The 18251-nt window shown below is 38.1% G+C and overlaps 2 protein-coding genes across 5 annotated transcripts; one reads left to right on the top strand and one right to left on the bottom strand.

Annotated features, from left to right (window-relative positions):
- The first annotated feature begins 6007 nt into the window (after positions 1-6007).
- Positions 6008-11971, top strand: LOC116256838 (single myb histone 4-like). 2 transcript variants are annotated; one of them, XM_031633346.2, is made up of 6 exons: positions 6008-6444; positions 7336-7529; positions 8969-9053; positions 10388-10471; positions 11416-11698; positions 11779-11971. In XM_031633346.2, exons 1-6 carry the CDS (start codon positions 6295-6297, stop codon positions 11808-11810), a joined length of 828 nt encoding a protein of 275 aa, XP_031489206.1. In that variant the 5' UTR covers positions 6008-6294; the 3' UTR covers positions 11811-11971. The 2 variants fall into 2 exon arrangements, with proteins under 2 accessions (XP_031489206.1, XP_049934490.1); XM_050078533.1 differs by having other exon boundaries at positions 6304-6444; positions 7331-7529.
- A 2332-nt stretch (positions 11972-14303) lies between these two features.
- Positions 14304-17788, bottom strand: LOC116255576 (eukaryotic initiation factor 4A-10-like). Of its 3 annotated transcripts, none has more exons than XM_031631447.2 (5): positions 17630-17788; positions 16201-16271; positions 15932-16038; positions 15414-15844; positions 14304-15225 (listed from the first exon to the last, which is right to left on the bottom strand). In XM_031631447.2, the coding sequence occupies exons 2-5, from the start codon at positions 16266-16268 to the stop codon at positions 14590-14592; spliced, it is 1242 nt and encodes a 413-aa protein (XP_031487307.1). In that variant the 5' UTR covers positions 16269-16271; positions 17630-17788; the 3' UTR covers positions 14304-14589. The 3 variants fall into 3 exon arrangements, with proteins under 3 accessions (XP_031487307.1, XP_031487306.1, XP_049934325.1); XM_031631446.2 differs by having other exon boundaries at positions 17611-17767; XM_050078368.1 differs by having other exon boundaries at positions 16201-16295; positions 17630-17752.
- Between the last annotated feature and the right edge of the window lie 463 nt (positions 17789-18251).

The following is an 18251-nucleotide window of genomic DNA, read 5'->3' as shown; positions in this document are numbered from 1 at the left end:
TACACTTGGATTTGTAAACAGATCGGATATATCCAGACTAGTGGATCCATTTGGACGGATCTGGCGGAGAAACAAAGACCCAATTACTAATTGGATATGGTCAGGTCTGAAGATTTATAAGCCAACCCCATATATCAGACCCCTAAGAATCCAACTCAGTTACATATATGGACTTTATGCTAATTGAAAATAGTTTTCAAGCAGCAATTGATGTGATTTGGTTTCGAAACCAAACCGGCTGCATCGTTGCCCTTTACATTTGGTTTTCAAGACAAAAAACAAGAATATGAGCTCAGATCTGAATTCGATTACTCCTTAATTTATTTGGTTTTGAAGAAAAAGAAGTCAGGAATATGACCTCAGATCTGGATTCGATTACAGGGAATTCAATTAAATCGAATTGGATCAAGGATGATCCAAATTTGAACCATTTGTGCATGCTTTCACAAGCTTTCTGCAGATTCTACAAGAGGCCACATAAGCTGCGTGGTGAGGATAATTTGTCAAAGAAATATACAGATTATTAGAAAAGTAGGATTTATTTGCTATTATTGTAGTAATGACTTTTTTTTTATAGGATTTATTTATGGATGAGTCGGAGAAATATTTCATTCTGAGGAGAGGAGAACTTCCATCCAACCCTTCTCTTCGTGGTATAAAGCATGTTTTTTGGTGTCTCTGGATGAGAATTTGCCACCTACTCGGTTCCGACCATTGTGCCAACCCCTTCAAAAACTTTGATGATTTACTCCGGCGTATAAAACCTTAAAGGCATTCCCTCACCCCTAAGGTCCTAACATAGATAGGCCTTTTTAAGAGGGTGGCGGTGGTGCTCATGCCGCTCGAACTAGTAATCGTCTGTCTACCAGCCACTAACTTGAGCCGGTGTGTCAAACCCTTCAAAACATTTTAATACCTTAGTAATTCAAGTAATCTTACATCCATTCTAATAAATTGAACAAGTAAGAGGAAGCGGAAGAGGAGCATAAAACTGTTGCGATCCAACACATTTTAACTCGAATCAAGGTAACACTTTCCTTAATCTCTTATTTATAAAACATGCATCAACAATGCAATTACAGGTGCAGGTGCTTTAAGAACATCTCATTCAAAATATATATCAGATAAGCAGCTTTCCCTCCCAGTCCTGGATATTCAAGCTGGAACATGCTGCTCTGCAACTCTCATGGGTCGCTCGACCTGTCGCAATGTGTGATCGAGGAGCAGCCGCGGGTATATTTGTTTGATGGCTGCGGAAGAATCCCGCTACCCTGCTGCTCCGCTTGGCCGAGGACCGGTTGAGTCAAGCATGCAAGTGCAAGCACAAGAGCCAGAAGTAGGCTCACCAAAGCCATGAACACAGACTTGGCTTGAGCCATGTTGAGCTATTGCTTGGTTTGATCGTCCAAGAGTTATGAAATTTATAGTGTTTGGAGATTTGATAAACAATCCATATTTAGTCTCGAAGAAATAACAGATTTGTTCTATAATTAAAGAGCAGTTTAGTGGCCCTTCTTAACCGAACCAACCAATGGACGATGCTCAACCATAATTAGCCGAAAAAATTAAAGGTAATCCTTCCCTTGAGCCCAGACATTTTATTTGGTTTTCAAATAGTAAGTTCAAAACCTCCTCTCATTTTCTTAGACTTTTGCAGCAAGATGCATGCAAGTTGCGCCTCTTTGAAGATTAAACTGCTTTTGGATACATCTACCATATGAATTCATGAGATTTTAATTTTGCTTAGTTAACTAGATCGGTATAATTTCTGATTGGTTTAATGATGCAAATATGTTGAATTAGTGTATGTTCATATCAACATATGCGTTCTCTGCAATAAGAATTTTAAGGGATATAATACCAACAAATTACTTCGACAACCAAATGTCTCTATAGAACTTGTTCACACTAAAAAAATAATAGTTCGTAGGAAACATTGAATAAGCAATCATATTAAGTATATCTAAGTAACTTAGACTCAGTCCGCCATAAAATTTGATAATCGTTTAGGTGAATTATGGGCAGTGGGGCAACCACATACGGGCTTGTATTGGCAGTTGCCCACATTGTCCCACAAAAATATGTTTGTTTACATATTGGTTGTCTCCAACCATTTACTTATTAATTCATACATTACGCCCTAGGTTTTTAATTTGCTTAGGGTTCCTCAATTGTTTCAACACATATATATATATAAAATTTATTGTGGTTAGGTGCATTTTCCTTTTAGGAATCTAAATTTTTTAATTTGAATGATCATACATTAAATTGAAATATTTCAGCGTTCATTGTGTCTCTCTTACTCGTAATGTGCTTGAAAACCTGAAATTATGGATTTTTCTGTTACCAAGGTTTATAGCACCTCTTATATCTCAAATTTTTATGACTAACAGGTTGACACAATGACTCATCAAGGATAGGTCATAAACTTTTATAATGTATATACTTCACAAATTGATGATGAAGTTGGAACATTGCCATAAAATATCAAGTAATTAATTGCAATTAAGACAGTAATAACAACTAATAAATCATGTGTGTTACATTGGTTTATTTTTAATAGACAACTATAGTCTATTTCTTAATAGATATCAAGTAATAGTTAGAATTTCAATGAAATAGCTTAGGGTTGGGCGGTTCTAAAGCTGATTTAGTTAATCCATAACTAAATCCTCCAAGATTCCGTTGCTCAAAAACAATTTCTGAATTGACTCATTGGATTGGCTCTACATGCAAGTTGAAGCATGCAGTTGTCTCATCGCCTGACAACGACGTAGCTCTGGACCCTGAGGGTAAGGGAAATGAAGAAGCTTTGGCTCTGATTTGAGTGGTACGACCCAAATATTCTTTCTGTTAAAAGTAGCGCTTTGGATCATATTCTTAAAATACGGTCATGTAATCTTAGCCAACCAAGTTTGGGATGCATATTGAGCCATTTATTTTTCATTCTTAATTACACAATAAACTGATGTGATATAAAAGTTTTTATTTATCAAATAAGTTATGTAAAACTACATTGAACAAGATGTTTTGGTTATTGCATCACACAATTTTATATATAAATATAAGTAGAGCCTAATTTATGACATGTAAAAAAGAGTATACAGCCCGCTTTACTTTTTAAGGAAAAGGACGGCATTGAATGAATATAACAGTTTTGATTTTGCATCCATCTTAAATTTAAGATTCAGTTCGAAAGATGTTTCTTTTGGAAATTTTTATTTGAACTTACAATTTTTTGAGATACATAAGAGTTTAAGGTGTGGTATTTCGTAAGATAAATGTTCATTTCTGTCAACAGGTATAAAATCTACTATTAACTTTCTAAAACATATTATTTGTCATCTACCTGCATTCATGAGTTGGAACAAAAAAGCGATATGTAAAATCATGAAATTTCTGCTAGCTAGTATAAATAATTGAAAAGGTATGCTTAAAATTCTCATTTGAAGAAAAATCTCAACTACTAGGATGCTTCAATATTTTTTGACGGGCCACTTGAAAAATACATTAATAGCATAAATTTAAAATATAGACTGAAAATGCATGCTCAAAATACTATCTATGCATGATAATATAAGATTAAAAGATTTTATTCTCTCTTGAGATCCCAAACTATTGTCCCTTTAGAAAACGAACTTCCTTCAAGATGGGGTTGGAAGACCTTATACCTGTTTATCTTAAGCACAATAGATATAATTAATTCCCTTAATTATGTCGCCGTGCATCCATCACCTTCCCTAGAGATGTTAATAGATCATATTTGAACCGGGCATACTCTTAGGGTATTCATATATTCAGTTTCAAATACGAATAAAAAAAAATCATATCTGAATCTGATTTATCCGAATCCAAATTTTAAACTGAACTTTGACTGATTTCCAAAATGTAAAAGCATTATATGATATTTGTGTAAAAATAAATCTGATTAGAAAGAATATCCGAATCTAATTGGATATGCATATCCGAATATGAATCTAATTAGATGTCAATTCTTAGATCTAAATCTGGTCCAATTTCTTAATCAAATATTAAGATTTTTCCATATCTATTTTTTTTCAAAACTGTTGGCCCAGATATCCAATTCAAATATGATATATTGACATCCTTAACCTTGCCTTGGCACAAGTTTAAAATCCAGTTTTCTTGACGGGCCAAAAAAAAAATGTCAGTAAAAGGCACCAATAATCGTCATTAGCACATTGTCGATAGAAAAGGCCAACAATTACTGACGGATGATTTATGTTTTCACGTCATTGAGGATTCTTCTTCCAGATAGGCAAGGTAAAGAAGCAATTACCACAACCAAAAAAGAAAAAACAATGAGAGAAACAGTGAAGACTGAACACCATTGTTACCAACATATTTTAATTTGAGCCAAAGATCAATCAAGCCTTGAATTTATTTCTTATTGACACAAACACATCAACCAAAAGCTCAAGTACCAAGTACATTCATAAGATATAGGGACTGAGGAGTCATCCTTCCAAGCAATGTGTTTAGGTGCTTCAACTCCATCAAGAATTATTCTCATTAACTCTTTCTAACTTGTTCTTGTCTTGCCTTCTCCACAGGTATGAATCCTAGATTCAGTTGGAGAAACTGGATCACTTATGGGTCTACAGTCCCCCTCTCACAACGCGTTATCGTGGAGCAAGAACGTTGATATTTGTTCGACGGCGGCGGAAGTATCGGACCGCCGGGCTTCGGAAACTCGCAACCTATGTGGGGAGCATTGGTGAAGAAGATACATGGGTTCAGGCTGGTCTCGCCGCGAGTTGGTTGTGTCAAGCATGCAAGTGCAAGCACAAGAGCCAGGCTGAGACTCACCAAGGCCCTCAACATGCACTTGCCTTGAGCCATCTTACAATGTTGGTTGATTTGAAACTTGAAGAATTCTCAGTCTAATTTATAGTCTTTGGGGATGAGTAGATGATCTATACTTAGTGTTGAAAGACAAACAGATTTTTCCTATAAATGGTTTGGTGGGTTTTTTTTAACCGAGCTAATGACAAACTAATCGCGAGCTTAACAAATCGTTAATGCTAATCCTTTCCCCTTGATTCTTGCCAATCTTTTCCTTTTTGAGATGGTTGGCCAAAACCCACTGAACCTATTTATGATATCATTTGCTTAATATCATATGCATCAAACTCAGACTTTGTAGCGAGAGCTGCATTTGCCAAATAGAGTCATGTTGATTTTTCATGATCTTGATGCGATTTTCACAAGTTTATGTTCCTTGTTTGAGTTGAAATGTGAAGGTAATGTTGACACATTAAAAATAAGTTAGTTTGACATTTTTCATATTATTTGTTTTATTATAGACTTGCCTTTTTTAGTAATTTGCTTTACAAAAAGAATATTTTTGACTAGTTCTTGTTGTTCTTTAAGATCAAATGATTCTCCTAGTGTGACAAAGATGCAAATAAGTACCACCCAATTTTGGGCAAATAACAATCACTGCTGGACTTTAAAAAATTAACATATAGCTGCTTAACTTTTAAAAGAAATTTCGGACAAGAAACCTATTAATAGGAAGCATTAATTTTTTTTATATAAAAAATGAAAATAAAATATGAAGAGAGGCATTTTTACTATTTAATACAAAAAAAAAAGGTTTTCTATCAATAAAAGGCTCTATAAGAACTTCTCTTGAACGTCGTGATTAATTTTTGCTATGTGCCTTTAAACATTAAGCACCTTTTCATAATTTTTTCTTTCTTTTACGCCTTTCCTTTTACTACAAACGTATGATTTTGCTTTATTTAATTCATTTTGTCGAATGTCATAAAAAGACTACGATCTGATCACTAGTTCGATTTGAGTTTGATATTCGATTTCATAACCGAATCCGACATCTGATTGAGATCTGATAAGGATCATGCTAATTGGATCAGAATCATAAATTTGAATGTGGATTTGACAGGAACTGGTCGAATTCAATATGGTCAAACCAACGGTGCAGATCTTGTGATACTTTTGAAAAGGTGATTGGTTGGCTTATACTGTAGTTTTGCTATTTTGGTTTGTCGCAGGGATCCCGGGGCCCTCGTCGCCGCCAACGCCTTCTAAATCCCGGCGGATATCCTCCGGCTTCCTCCTCCCCCCAAATGCCGCCGTCCTTCCGTCAAAGGAAAACCCAGTTCCCGTTGCCGGCCATCGTACTCGCCGTCTTTACCGAAGAACGTTACTCCATAATCCTGCAGCAGCAAGCGCCACGACACTGACCCCTCTCTCTCTCTCGCGCGCGCGCGCTCTCTCTCTCTTTCTCGAAGAAGAAGAACAATAATAATGGGAGCTCCGAAACAGAAATGGACGGCTGAGGAGGAGGAGGCACTCCGTGCCGGGGTAGACAAGCATGGGGCGGGCAAGTGGCGGAACATCCAGAAGGACCCAGAGTTCGCCTGTTGGCTCGCCGCTCGCTCCAACATCGACCTCAAGGTACGACCTCAGAAGGAATTCCTTATTTTGGTTTTCCTAGCATGGGGTTCTAAAGTTCTGCATCTCTCAGTTTTCATCCCCTTTTACTTCTTATTGGTGCTTTCCAACGTCCTTCTGGAATCCGTGGTCCTGCAGCATCTTGATCCTTTTGCTTTTCTTGCCTTCTGCCCCCTTTCTGTTTTGGGTCTTTTTGCTTCAGAGAGAAGGAAATTTGTGTCCGTTGGTTTCTTTAGTTAACTTTGGAATCCTTCGTTATAGAATGAAAGAAAGGGGTCACTGTTCATCAGGACTTTGTTTTCTGGTCTTTAGTGAAGCTGGGCACGAAGAAGTATGAATTAATATCCGGCCGGTCGTCGGATCTTTTCTTTTTTGTTCTCTTCTACGAATCTATCCCGTAGCTTTCAGATTCTTTCCCTATTATGCGTCCTGGATCCCTACTAGAGGGAAGTGATTTGAAGACTTGTGCGAAGCTGACATGTGCCTGTGAGTCAAAAATATGTGTGTGCAATTGGAATAGGTGGATTGGGGAGTGATATCGTTGATAAACTCGAACCTGAATTGTCAGACTAACGATCTTTGATAATCTCTCCGAACTATTGGAAGACAACCCTTATTTTTCCTTCCCTTGTATTGAATTGTCTTTCTACCGACAAGCTTTCGGACCATGGTAATTGAAGCTGCGGAGATATTTTCTTCGATAGTCGAATAGTAAAAATCTTGTTGGGAAACCATCATGGGAGAAGAGGAAAATCTCGTATTAGAATGGGAAGCGGACTAGGCGTAATGGTTCCTTTCTTGTTCTGTGAATTTTTCCATGCTAATCTGAGAAATGTGATTTTCAAAATTTTGGCGCCATGGACGCTCATATTTTGTGAATACTTGTTAGTTCAGGATAAGTGGAGGAATATGAATGTTAGCGCAAGTGGTCAAGGCTCAAGAGAGAAGTCACGGTCTCTAAAGCTGAAAGCCAATCCTAATACTCCGTCAGTAAATGCCATGGTCTCTGATAAAGTCCCAGATGCATTACCTGCAAAGGTTGCTGACTGCTCAAAGGGCTTAAATGATGGGAAATACCCTGCGTCAAGGTCTTGCATTCTTCACAATTTATTTATTCTGATGGTTTTCTTTCTTTCTCTTTTCTTTAGTGCAATTTTCTAGCATTTTTAGAATTTTTGTTTCTGTTTTTCTGATTACTCAGACTGGTAGTTACATGTGATACATAGTTCTGAAAACCAGCAAGGTTAAGTTTTCGTGATCTAGAATTGATGAAACATGGTCTGGACCTGACATTTTATGCTACCCCTTACTAACACTCTAAAGAGCATGCTTTCATGAAAAACTGTTGCTTTTCAGACGTGGAATTCTGTGGTTGCTTCCTCCCAACCATCCTATATCCTGGATGCCTTACTGGTTAGATGGTTACGACCAGCAAATTATCATTTGAGCACTATCTATCCTGTTTTTCTCCTCCTGCATCTGTATGCAACTGTATCTTTGTGGCCATTCCAGCTCTTAAGAAAAATTTGCTTCAGTATAAGACTGCAAATCCACCATGTTTTAGACAATGTGACACAGTGATTAGAGTTTTTCACTCTAATTCCACAGAGGAATAAACTGAACAAAGAACAGAGAACGAAAACAAAGGAAAGCAAGGAAAGGAACAAAAGGAGATAACAAGATAAATTAGGGTTTTTGATTAATCATCTTCACCAATCTCCAAATGAAATACACATCCCTTTAAGTATAGCTTCCTATTTAATTGGATCTTGGATCTGAAACTAAAATAATAAGGTCCAAACTCAATCTAATAAATGAAAACATATAATCCAATAGAACTAAAATAGAATGGATCCCTTTTGGGACCCGTTTTGAATGGATTGCTTCTGTGTCACAATGTCGTTTGCTTTTTCTTTTTTTCCTGCTAATTCAGTTTTTTTGGTTTCTCTATACATCTCCTTATAAGACATAATTTCATGAGGTTGACGACGACATTTGGTTTTCCTTCATTGATTTCTTTTTCTGTTTTCTCTTGATGCATATATTTTATATATAAGAGGAATTTTGTTAGGTTTATCATGGGAACATATGGTTGGTTTCTACATGGAAATATCTTCCTCCCTCCCTTTCTTTCTCTCTCCCTCTCTCTCTCCACCTTCCAAGAGTACCATACTTCATTAGATAAAAGTGAACTATGGAAGCAGAAATTTGCACATATCTCTTGGCTGAGAAACTTAAGGCCAATATCTATTGCTTTGATGCATTACTTTCTGTAGGGATTTCTTGATGGTAGTGGACCTTCCCTGTGTAAAACCTGGCTGCAAATTTTTTTTCTTTTTTTGGCTGGTAATCTATTGCTTATGTTTTGTGGTTTCTTTAAAGTTCTTGTTTTAATTTGCCTCCAGTGCCATTTTTGTGTATTTTTTGTTCCGTTTAGGAGATGTGCTGTTCTACTTGCACGGTTTTTACTACTAGCCGATGAATATTGTTCTAAATGTATTTGATGGCCGACATTTTGTTCAAATAGGTACACTGAAATGATATTTGAAGCTTTTTCAGCTCTACCTGACCCCAATGGAACAGAAGTTGGTGCCATTGTGCGCTTCATTGAGGTTGTTGTTTCTACTCTTTGGTTTCTGCTTTGCTTTTGAACTTACTTTTTTGCTGACTCTCACCGTGTTCAGGTTCACAATCCATTGATCACCGTTAAAAATGAGTTTGATAACATCTGTCTAAGATACTATTTTGTTGATTTTATGTGTGAAATTCAGTTTAGGTTTTATCTAATTTATAAAGTTATTTAGTTTTGAAAACTTTTGGTTTCTTATATGGTGCATTTGTCTATTTTGTTTTAGATTCAAGTTGCATAACATTGTTTATCTCCTTTGTAGTCAAAATCATGCCTATGCGGCCACCTATTTGTTTTTCGACCAGGCTGGATCGCCCAAATGTCCAAGTGAAAAGAATCTTGTAAAATTCCTCTTTCCCCCATTTTCTTTTCCTTTTCTTTTTTTAGTTCTCTTTCTTTTATTTTTTCCTCGTATCTTGTTTTTTTCCACCTCCTTCCTCCTCCTCCCTCTTTTTCCCCTTTATTTTACTGTTTTTGAACTGCCTAGGCCCCAAGCACTGCTTAGTCCTTTGACCACCTAGGTTTGCCCAGCGTTTTTGACTACTAAGTTCCCTCCTAGAGGAAATAACAAACATTTATTACTGCATATGTGATATGTACTTCAAAGTTGACACATGGCTAGATATTTGCCATGCCTGGATTTTGGAATTCCCAAAAATGGAAAACCTACACGTCTGTGTATAAACTATAAACTCTTTGTTGACAAAATGCATGGGAAACCTTTTCAGATATTTCAATGAATCTGTCAGAAGTCTTAGGAAAATATCAGGTGTTCGTATTATATAAGAACGAACAAGAAAAAGATGGAAAATGTTGTTTATCGCAGAAAATTCTGAAGAAGGTGGGTCTTCTGATTATGTTGTTTTGCATTGTACAATGTTTGCCTGAGAAAATGTCATGATATCTTTCAAAGTAGCAATGATTTTGTGACGATTTCATGTTTTTGCTGTGCTTCTCTGTAAAATTGAATATTGCAAAGTCTAACTCGGCCAACCACTATTTCAGCATATTGGTACATTGGTTCAGCGTGAAGGTGCTGCAGGGATATGTCAAGAATTGAGAAATCATTAAGAAATTAAAAATGAATCAATGATAAAGTTTAGGTATCTTTACATCTATTGTGTGCCAGTATGCAGTAGCAGATGGTAACAATTTATGAGCAATCAATTGTTTTGGAATCTTAACACTTGTATCATGATAATTACTTTATTGAACTATTTGTAAGTTAAGATTGTTCTTTATGAGTTTGTGAATTATCAGTACTACATGTTATTATTTTACTTTAGTTCTGATTTTTGTTACATGATGTTTGTACAGGAAAAGCATGAAGTTCCGCCAAATTTTAGAAAGAAGTTGAGTTCAAAGTTGAGACAACTAGCTCAGCAGGGAAAAATTGAAAAGGTGATGTTTCAGTTGGTTGGTGCATATTGAATTGATTTTGTTGCTCCAGGGTATCGTACATGATTCAGGACACTAGCACAATGTTGCTCTCTAACATAAAATGTTGGGATCAGCGCATGTTTCCGCAGATACAGCTGCTGCTAGAGTTTTCATCGTGCTGCCAATATCACCCCGATAAATGCTGAATTTTGGATTCAAGAATATTCTTATTTGTTTATTTTTTTTGCACATATTTCTTTAGGTAAGATTATTTTGTTGTTTGTTAACATATCTATATCAAATACTTATTTTGTTAAGTTTATTTTTCACTTATTTATCATCAAGAATGGACTATTATGTCATTCTTTCTCATCCTAAAGGAACTCAGGATGTTCACCAATCACCATCATTTTTGTTCTTCGTTATTCAGTTTGTATTAGTTACTTAATGTTCTGTAGGATAGCTGAGAGCATTATGCCTTGGTTAAATTTTTTGAGCCCGCTGAGCTTTGATTGTTGAATGAGTTAGGCTACTGAGCTTTTATTGAATAAATTAGTTCGATGTGCACTAAATTCAACTGATTGTATGTTAAAATATATGTTGATTGGGGCATTATATCTGGTTCCAAATATGTTGAGGCCATGTGTATAATGAAGGTATACCTCCTGCCTGCTCTGCCTGAATGCAAGTAATCTACATGTATACTAAAGCTCTGCATATAAACTTGATAAGAGCATGTTTGTTACTAAAGTGATGAGCCAATGGCTCTCAAAATAGGAAACAATTAATACTTACCTCACTCACGAAGCATGTTCTCTTCTGTTCTTTTCTGTTCTAACATCTATTTTTAGGTCACGATTGTAGGCTTATAGCGTCTTATCTCCGCATGTTGATCCTCCCTTTTCTCTTTGATGTGTTTGTCTGCTTTTAATTTTCTAGCTAAAATTTAGCATCATGAGATGTAGGTCCACAATGGTTACAAGGTCATCAATTCTTCACTTGGCACAAGAACTCCAACTCCGAAACAGACAGACCCATTTCATCGCTCAAAGTTGTCGGCAAATTCTGCTCTTCATACAACAAACAGCATGGTTGAGAAAACAGCAATTTCTATAGCATCTGAAATTGCTGAAGCTGAAATCAAATCACAGATGGCATACAAAGCAATGTTGGAAGCAGAGCGGGTTCAACGGCTAGCTGAGAAGACTGATGCAATGTTACAATTGGCGAAGGAGTTTTATGAGCAATGTAGGACAGATAATACCTCATACTCGTGCCATTCTCTTGTAAATTTTGTAAGTTCATATTCTTATTTTTTTTCCTTGCAGGTTCCAGGGGCAAAGTTGTCATCATGGCTTAGCCTGTGTATGCCATCGTATCTGGAGAGGCCGAATAGGACGTCCTTATAAGATCCTTCTATATTTTTTTGTTTTCAATGCAATATAAGTGTAATTCTGTTGGGTTATTGTAGAAGCAATTGAAGAAATATTTGTTGAAATAAGATCTGCCCATTTATTTAAAGCATTCTTTTTTGGCGGATTTTCCTCCCAGCATGTGGCTGATGAAGCAGGAACAGATCCCTGCTGTGGTAGCAGTTCCAATGAAGGCATTTTAGCTTATTCTGTTTAGCTTATTCTCTGGGACATTGTTGAAGTGTTAAATCTTGGTTTCTGCTTGCTGCCATAAGCTCAACGTAGAGAAGCAACTCATAGTCTGATACCTAGATCATTGCCATGAGTGTCGTGTTGAAAATTTGAAATTAGTTTTCTCTGACAGCAAGGTATGGAGCTTAACTTGTTATCTCCAACTTGAAACCATGTGCTTAAGTGAATGCTTGCTTGGGAAAGTTGCAGTTATACTTGTATTATCTTGTAGGTAGTTGATTACGTTGAACTCTGCCGTTATCATGGACCCTATGGAGCTCAACTCGAAACTCTGCGTAAATTAATTGAACGCATGTTTGGCAAAGTTTCGGTTATATTATTCTGAAGTTAATTATGTTGAACTCTGCCGTTATCTTGGGCGCTGTTTCTATGGGTTGCATTTACCCTCAAACTGCTAAACGTGACGAGTCCAATAAAAACTCAAAATTTGTAGAACTATCAGAATTTGTTCATCTAAATGTTGGTTCGGGCCAAAAGGCTCTCTCAAGAATGGTTGCCAATCTGGTGAATCAGCTGATCGGCTGGAAATTTTTTTTTTTTTTGAAAAAATGAAAAATATAAAATAAGTTAAAATAAAAATTATTAGTCCCTAAATTGGACCGCGCCATGATCATTACAATCATCATTCTGTACCTACGATCGTCTGTGACTGCTTCATTCGTGCTGTAATATCTCCACATGAGAGATTAGGATGCATCCAAGGAGGCTGATCCAGCCTTCTCCAGACATGAGTTAGCGGACGACATGTTTATCCTGTAAGACTTGATCGAGTTATGGCCATCATCTTCTTCGTCACCATGGGTCCGAGAATACATCCGACGCTTGTATCCACAGTCTGGAAAAGAGAAAAGAGGAAAAGAGTGGCGTCTTCCTCCCCTTAACTATGATAAAGCTAAAAAGGGCCTCTCGTCCTATGGCTTATAAAGAAACATCCCAAAAGCTCTTACGTTCTCCACCAGGTTGGCTGCTCTGACAAGTCCTCCCTCCCTCTCTCTTTGGCTTTCCCTCGAAATGGTTTCGAGTGCTGCTGAGATCTTCAGCTAAAGTGCCAGATATCTTGAATAAATCAAATGTTTCAACTGCCCAGTTGGAATCTCGGCCTAAAAATGAAATGCGCATAAAACCAGTTGGAACTTGGAGTGAGATCGGGATGGGTGGTCTCCATAGCGGAAATATTGGGCAAACGTCGAGTAAACACGATAACCCATCTCAAATGCCTCAAGCAGAAGAAGTTTGAGTGCGCTTTTCGGGATAATAGTCGATTTTTTCAGGTAAATGCGTTGGTTGTAGTCCGGGTATGTGGAAATATTCTTCCAAACTTCCGTCAAGAGACTGGATGTTTGTTTGCTGAACCAGTTGTGAAGATAGGAATCGTTGTTTTCAAAACCCGATCGAAATCCTCTCAAAATCGGATCCCCAGAGAACGTACATATTGGAGGACCTGGATAGCTCTCTCACCTCTCTTGAGTCCAGTAATACAGATCGTACTTTCCTTTTTGGTGCAGACGTGAGGAATAATGACTGGCAAAAAGCCATCCCCTGCAAGTCATTAGATGACAATTCTCAGACGCCTTGCGTAGCTGGGCAGGGTTAGCAGACCGGTAAAACGTATCTCATGGGTGTTGATCCTCTATATTCTCTCTATATTATAAATAGTAGATAAGCTGCTGCACTCTAATTGATGGATGTTCTATCTCCCACTTAAGTTCTGCACTAAGTTGAAGGATATCCCACTTCCCACCCAAGTCCTGAAGCAGCCTGTATATTCATACCTCCATTGGAGGACAATTCTCAGCTGATGAACAGCTGGGTGGTTCACGACACTATGTCCATAGGGAGGGGCCACCAACTTTGAAAACCCAGCCGATCTCGGTGATACCAGCTCCTTCATGAAGTAGACGCAGCTACCTTTACTTTTCAAGAATAGCTAGAAAGCTGAAGGTTGAGCTCGCACCTGCTTGAACGATCATTTTGTTCATGGTATTGACCATAAACCTATACATGGTTCTCGACTTGAGATAACTTTTTCGTTTCATGCAGACTTTGTGACCCTGATGTTCTAAAACAGTCCATTTTAGAGCCCAACTCTCCAAGAATAAATCAAAGTGAGCGAGAAGGAGAAAGAGAAGCAGACAGAGTAACCACTACAACGAAAGTTGCCGTCTTTCACAATAAATGAAAAACCACTATAACGAAAGTTGCCGTCCTTCAAGACACTTAACGGGTAACAAAAATTACAGCCCTCTACGGCCATGAAGTCTGAAAAAAGCAGGTTCTTCTTAGTGCGTTTCTCAAAAAATGGCCGTCTATAGAATCCGAAATTGCATTGTATCAGAGTGACTCGTTAGTCATCGTTGGAGCATTCTACAGTAAAAGAAAGAAACAGAGAAAAAGGACCAGAACAGATGGTCAGCATACCAGCTTCCTTTCAGTATATCGCTTCCTTTCAAGTATATCAGTCGGTCATCCTCAGCCTCAAATTAGATCCGCAACATTTGCTGGGAGTTCCTCGATCACCACATTGTAGAACCTCTGGATGTCTGCAAGCATCCTTACGTCATCATTGGTCACAAAATTGATGGCAACTCCCTTCCTCCCAAATCTTCCACTACGGCCAATACGGTGCAGATAATTCTCAGGTTGTGTGGGCAGGTCATAGTTAATGACAAGGGAGACTTGCTGAACATCGATTCCGCGAGCCAACAGGTCGGTTGTGATCAGAACACGGGATGAACCTGATCGGAATTCTCGCATGATGATGTCTCTTGTGTTTTGATCCATGTCCCCATGAGTTGCAGAGACTGTATGATCACGGCTCCGCATCTTGTCAGTGAGCCAATCAACCTTGCGCCTCGTATTCACGAAGATCACACTCTGAGTGATCGCCAAGGTTTCATAGAGGTCACAGAGCGTCTCAAGTTTCCAATCATCCCTCTCAACATTGACAAAGAATTGCTTTATACCCTCAAGAGTGAGGTCATCTCGTTTCACCAGGATCCTGACGGGCTTATTCATGAACTTCCGGGTGATCTCCAAAGCCTCTGGCGGCATCGTGGCTGAGAAAACACCCACTTGGATCTTAGAAGGAAGCAGCTGGAAAATGTCATAGATCTGCACAAGAAGACCATAAAAAATAAACACGAATAAACATATAAGCCAGAACAAAAAGATGCTGTGAATTTAATGTGTACAAGTAGATATAAGATTTGCTATTTGGATGAAGCATGTTGAGAAATAACCACAACAATAATAGAACAGCAATGGAGGACAGGATTAAAGCATGTTGATCAGAAATAAACCTGATCCTTGAAACCACGTGAGAGCATCTCATCTGCCTCATCCAAAACAAACATCTTGATGCAATCAGGACGAAGGGACTGCCTGCGAAGCATGTCATAGACACGCCCCGGAGTGCCAACAACAACATGAACCCCACTTGAAAGGATGCGCTGATCTTCACGCACACTTGTACCACCAACACATGCATGAACCTTCACACCCAAATAGTCACCGAGAGCCCTCATCACTTTCTCAATTTGTTGTGCAAGTTCTCGAGTAGGAGCAAGAACCAGAGCCTGGCATTCCAATAATCCATAATCTAGTTGCTGCAGAATTCCAGAGCAAAAGGTTGCAGTTTTGCCAGTACCAGATTGAGCCTGTTGGATTACATCAAGGCCCTTACAAAATGGAACAATTCCTCTCTGCTGAATGGCGGAGGGCTTCTCAAAACCTTCAATAATCATAACAGAGCTTGGCAATCTTAGCACTTATCAAACTGTACATCATGCATAAATCAATCAGCATTTCAAGGACATACCGTATGCATAAATTCCTCTGAGCAGGTTTTCCTGCAAACCCATGGAATCAAAGCTTTCACAAACTTCTTCATAAGGTGTGAAAAATTCATCCCCATCAACTGAAAGCCTATCATAAGGAGAGAACAATTACTATTTGTTTCGAAAAAAAAAAGACAGCTAAGCATGCCATCATCCCCCTCCCCAACCAAACTAAAAAATATAGATAAAAAGAAAAGGAAAAGGAAACTGCAGAATATGAAAATATGCCATAGGAATTGGTAGTTCTCACAATTCGTTCATCTTGGCATCATATTGATGGGAATCAAATTGTGATCCTTCAGGTGCTAGTCCTGCCATTGCCTACAATAAGAAAAGGACCACAATCTTTATCAAAATAACAAAAACTTCAAAAAAAATCAGATCGATCGCACACCCTCCTTTGAAGCAAGCACCACGGACAAGTCAAGTATGGAAAAACGAAACAACAGTAAATAGAAGAAAGATATGTACAAGCATCACTTTCTAAAGGGACTATGCAATCAGCTACTAAAAAGGTGCTCTGCTGCATACAAGTATCCAAAAGTTAGAAGACCAACCATCTGTCGTCAAAAGGTATAAGAAACATAAGAAAGCCAACGCCACCTCGATGAACTACAGCTGCATAATAATTAATAACACCCATGTCCTACTCAAAGAGACAAAGACAAACATCTCACTCAGGCACATAATCCATGTTAGATAAATATAAACTAGACCCTATCAGATGAAAGTCAAAATGTTTAGAGAGAACACGCTTACAGCAAGTGTAATCAAGCCACGCAACGGGAAGGAAAATTTTGGTGCATGAAAGGCATCACAGGTAGAACACAAAATCAAATCATATTCTTATGGGTCAATAACTATATCAAAGTTCAGCACTGGAGATTTCTTTTTCTTTTCTTTTTTTATTCATAAACTAAAGAAATGGGTGTTCTAAAAAAATCATGCAGAGGACCGAACTGTAAAACTAGTTGGTAGCCGCAACTTGTTCTGAAGATAAAACCTTCTTCTGAATTAGCGACCAGACTCAGCTGAATAGAAAAGCAGTAAATCTTCTACTCAGACAGTAATTACAAGCATCAAAAGATTAACGTTCCATTCTGCGTTTCGTCGACAGGCCAAACTTACTACATCGCAACTGAACAAATACAACCTAAGAAAGAAACAAACTGAAAAGGAACAATAAAAATTAACCTCAGAAAATACAGCACGCACAATAAGCCGAAAACAATGAGATGATGACAACGATCAGAATACTGAAAGAAAGAACACATCCCGGGAGCTTCGGGAAAACCACATTCAACTCCAACTCCACGTGAATCCAAACCACAAACAATCCGGAAAATGAGTCCAACTCTAGAAACCCAAATTCCATCCTCCTCCAGAAGCAAACAAAAAAAAGGAAAAAGCAAAAGTAACTTCAGAAAAGAAAATACGAAAGCTCCAAAACGCACAATTCAAAAGAAAATAAGAAAGACATATAAAGGAAGCTGCAAAAGGAGCGTAGTAAATAAAGGAAACATAAACAACTACTGAATCCCCTCTAAGAGAGAAAGAGCTCCACGAACCAACGTAGTAAATAAGGAAACGTAAATAACTACTGAATCTCCACAGAGAGAGAGAGGGGGAGAGAGAGAGAGAGAGAGAGAGAGAGAGAGACCAAGAGAGGAAACTTTTACTTGCTGGTGTTCTTCTTCCTCGCTATGGCTCTTGCAGGAGATCGAACTGCTCTGAAACCGCAGTTGCAGAGCGATTCGTGAGAGCGGCAAAAGAGAGAGAGAGAGGTTACAAGGTCCAGCTTTTCGCGGGGCGTAGAGGAAGACTCCGTTACTCGCACGTTGGCGGTGGACGTCGGGGAAAACAGCACCTGTTAAAAGGGCTCTAAGTACTCAACTGCATAACGGGTTGGATGTGGACCCAGGTAATGGAGATCTGAGTACAAATATCCAAACGTAAAAAAGGATAGGTTGGGACATCGAAAAGTAGGAATCTTCTGTCACTTGGAAAGAACTACAATTTTAAAATTTTAACAGAATCAAAGATAGAAGTTTAATTTTTTTTTTATATATAATAAACTAAAATTTTTGAAATTTATATATATATATTTTTTATTTTTTTAAAATTTAAAGAGGGAGGGGCCAAGGCCCCTGCCAGTCGCACCCCCGTCCCCCTTCAAATCCACAGTTTGTTCACATTTAACAAACTATTGACTTTCAGCATCAACCCTGCAGTCGGATCTCAAATCCATGTTTTTAAATTCATGGGTTTCAGATCTGTGATAATCAAAGGCAACCCAAAGAG

This window comes from Nymphaea colorata, chromosome 6 (assembly GCF_008831285.2).
Source record: "Nymphaea colorata isolate Beijing-Zhang1983 chromosome 6, ASM883128v2, whole genome shotgun sequence".
NCBI lineage: Eukaryota > Viridiplantae > Streptophyta > Magnoliopsida > Nymphaeales > Nymphaeaceae > Nymphaea > Nymphaea colorata.
The sequence above is the reverse complement of the archived record's forward strand: the minus strand, read 5'-3'. Positions and strand labels throughout refer to the sequence as shown.

Coding starts and splice junctions, on each gene's coding strand:
- LOC116256838 (XM_031633346.2), top strand. CDS start 6,295: ATGGGAGCTCCGAAACAGAAATGGACGGCTGAGGAGGAGGAGGCACTC. Junction 9,054..10,387: donor CCATTGTGCGCTTCATTGAG/GTTGTTGTTTCT, acceptor ATGTTTGTACAG/GAAAAGCATGAAGTTCCGCC. Junction 10,472..11,415: donor AGCAGGGAAAAATTGAAAAG/GTGATGTTTCAG, acceptor CATGAGATGTAG/GTCCACAATGGTTACAAGGT.
- LOC116255576 (XM_031631447.2), bottom strand. CDS start 16,268: ATGGCAGGACTAGCACCTGAAGGATCACAATTTGATTCCCATCAATAT. Junction 16,039..16,200: donor GATGCCAAGATGAACGAATT/GTGAGAACTACC, acceptor TCCTTATGATAG/GCTTTCAGTTGATGGGGATG. Junction 15,845..15,931: donor CAGAGGAATTTATGCATACG/GTATGTCCTTGA, acceptor TGATTATTGAAG/GTTTTGAGAAGCCCTCCGCC.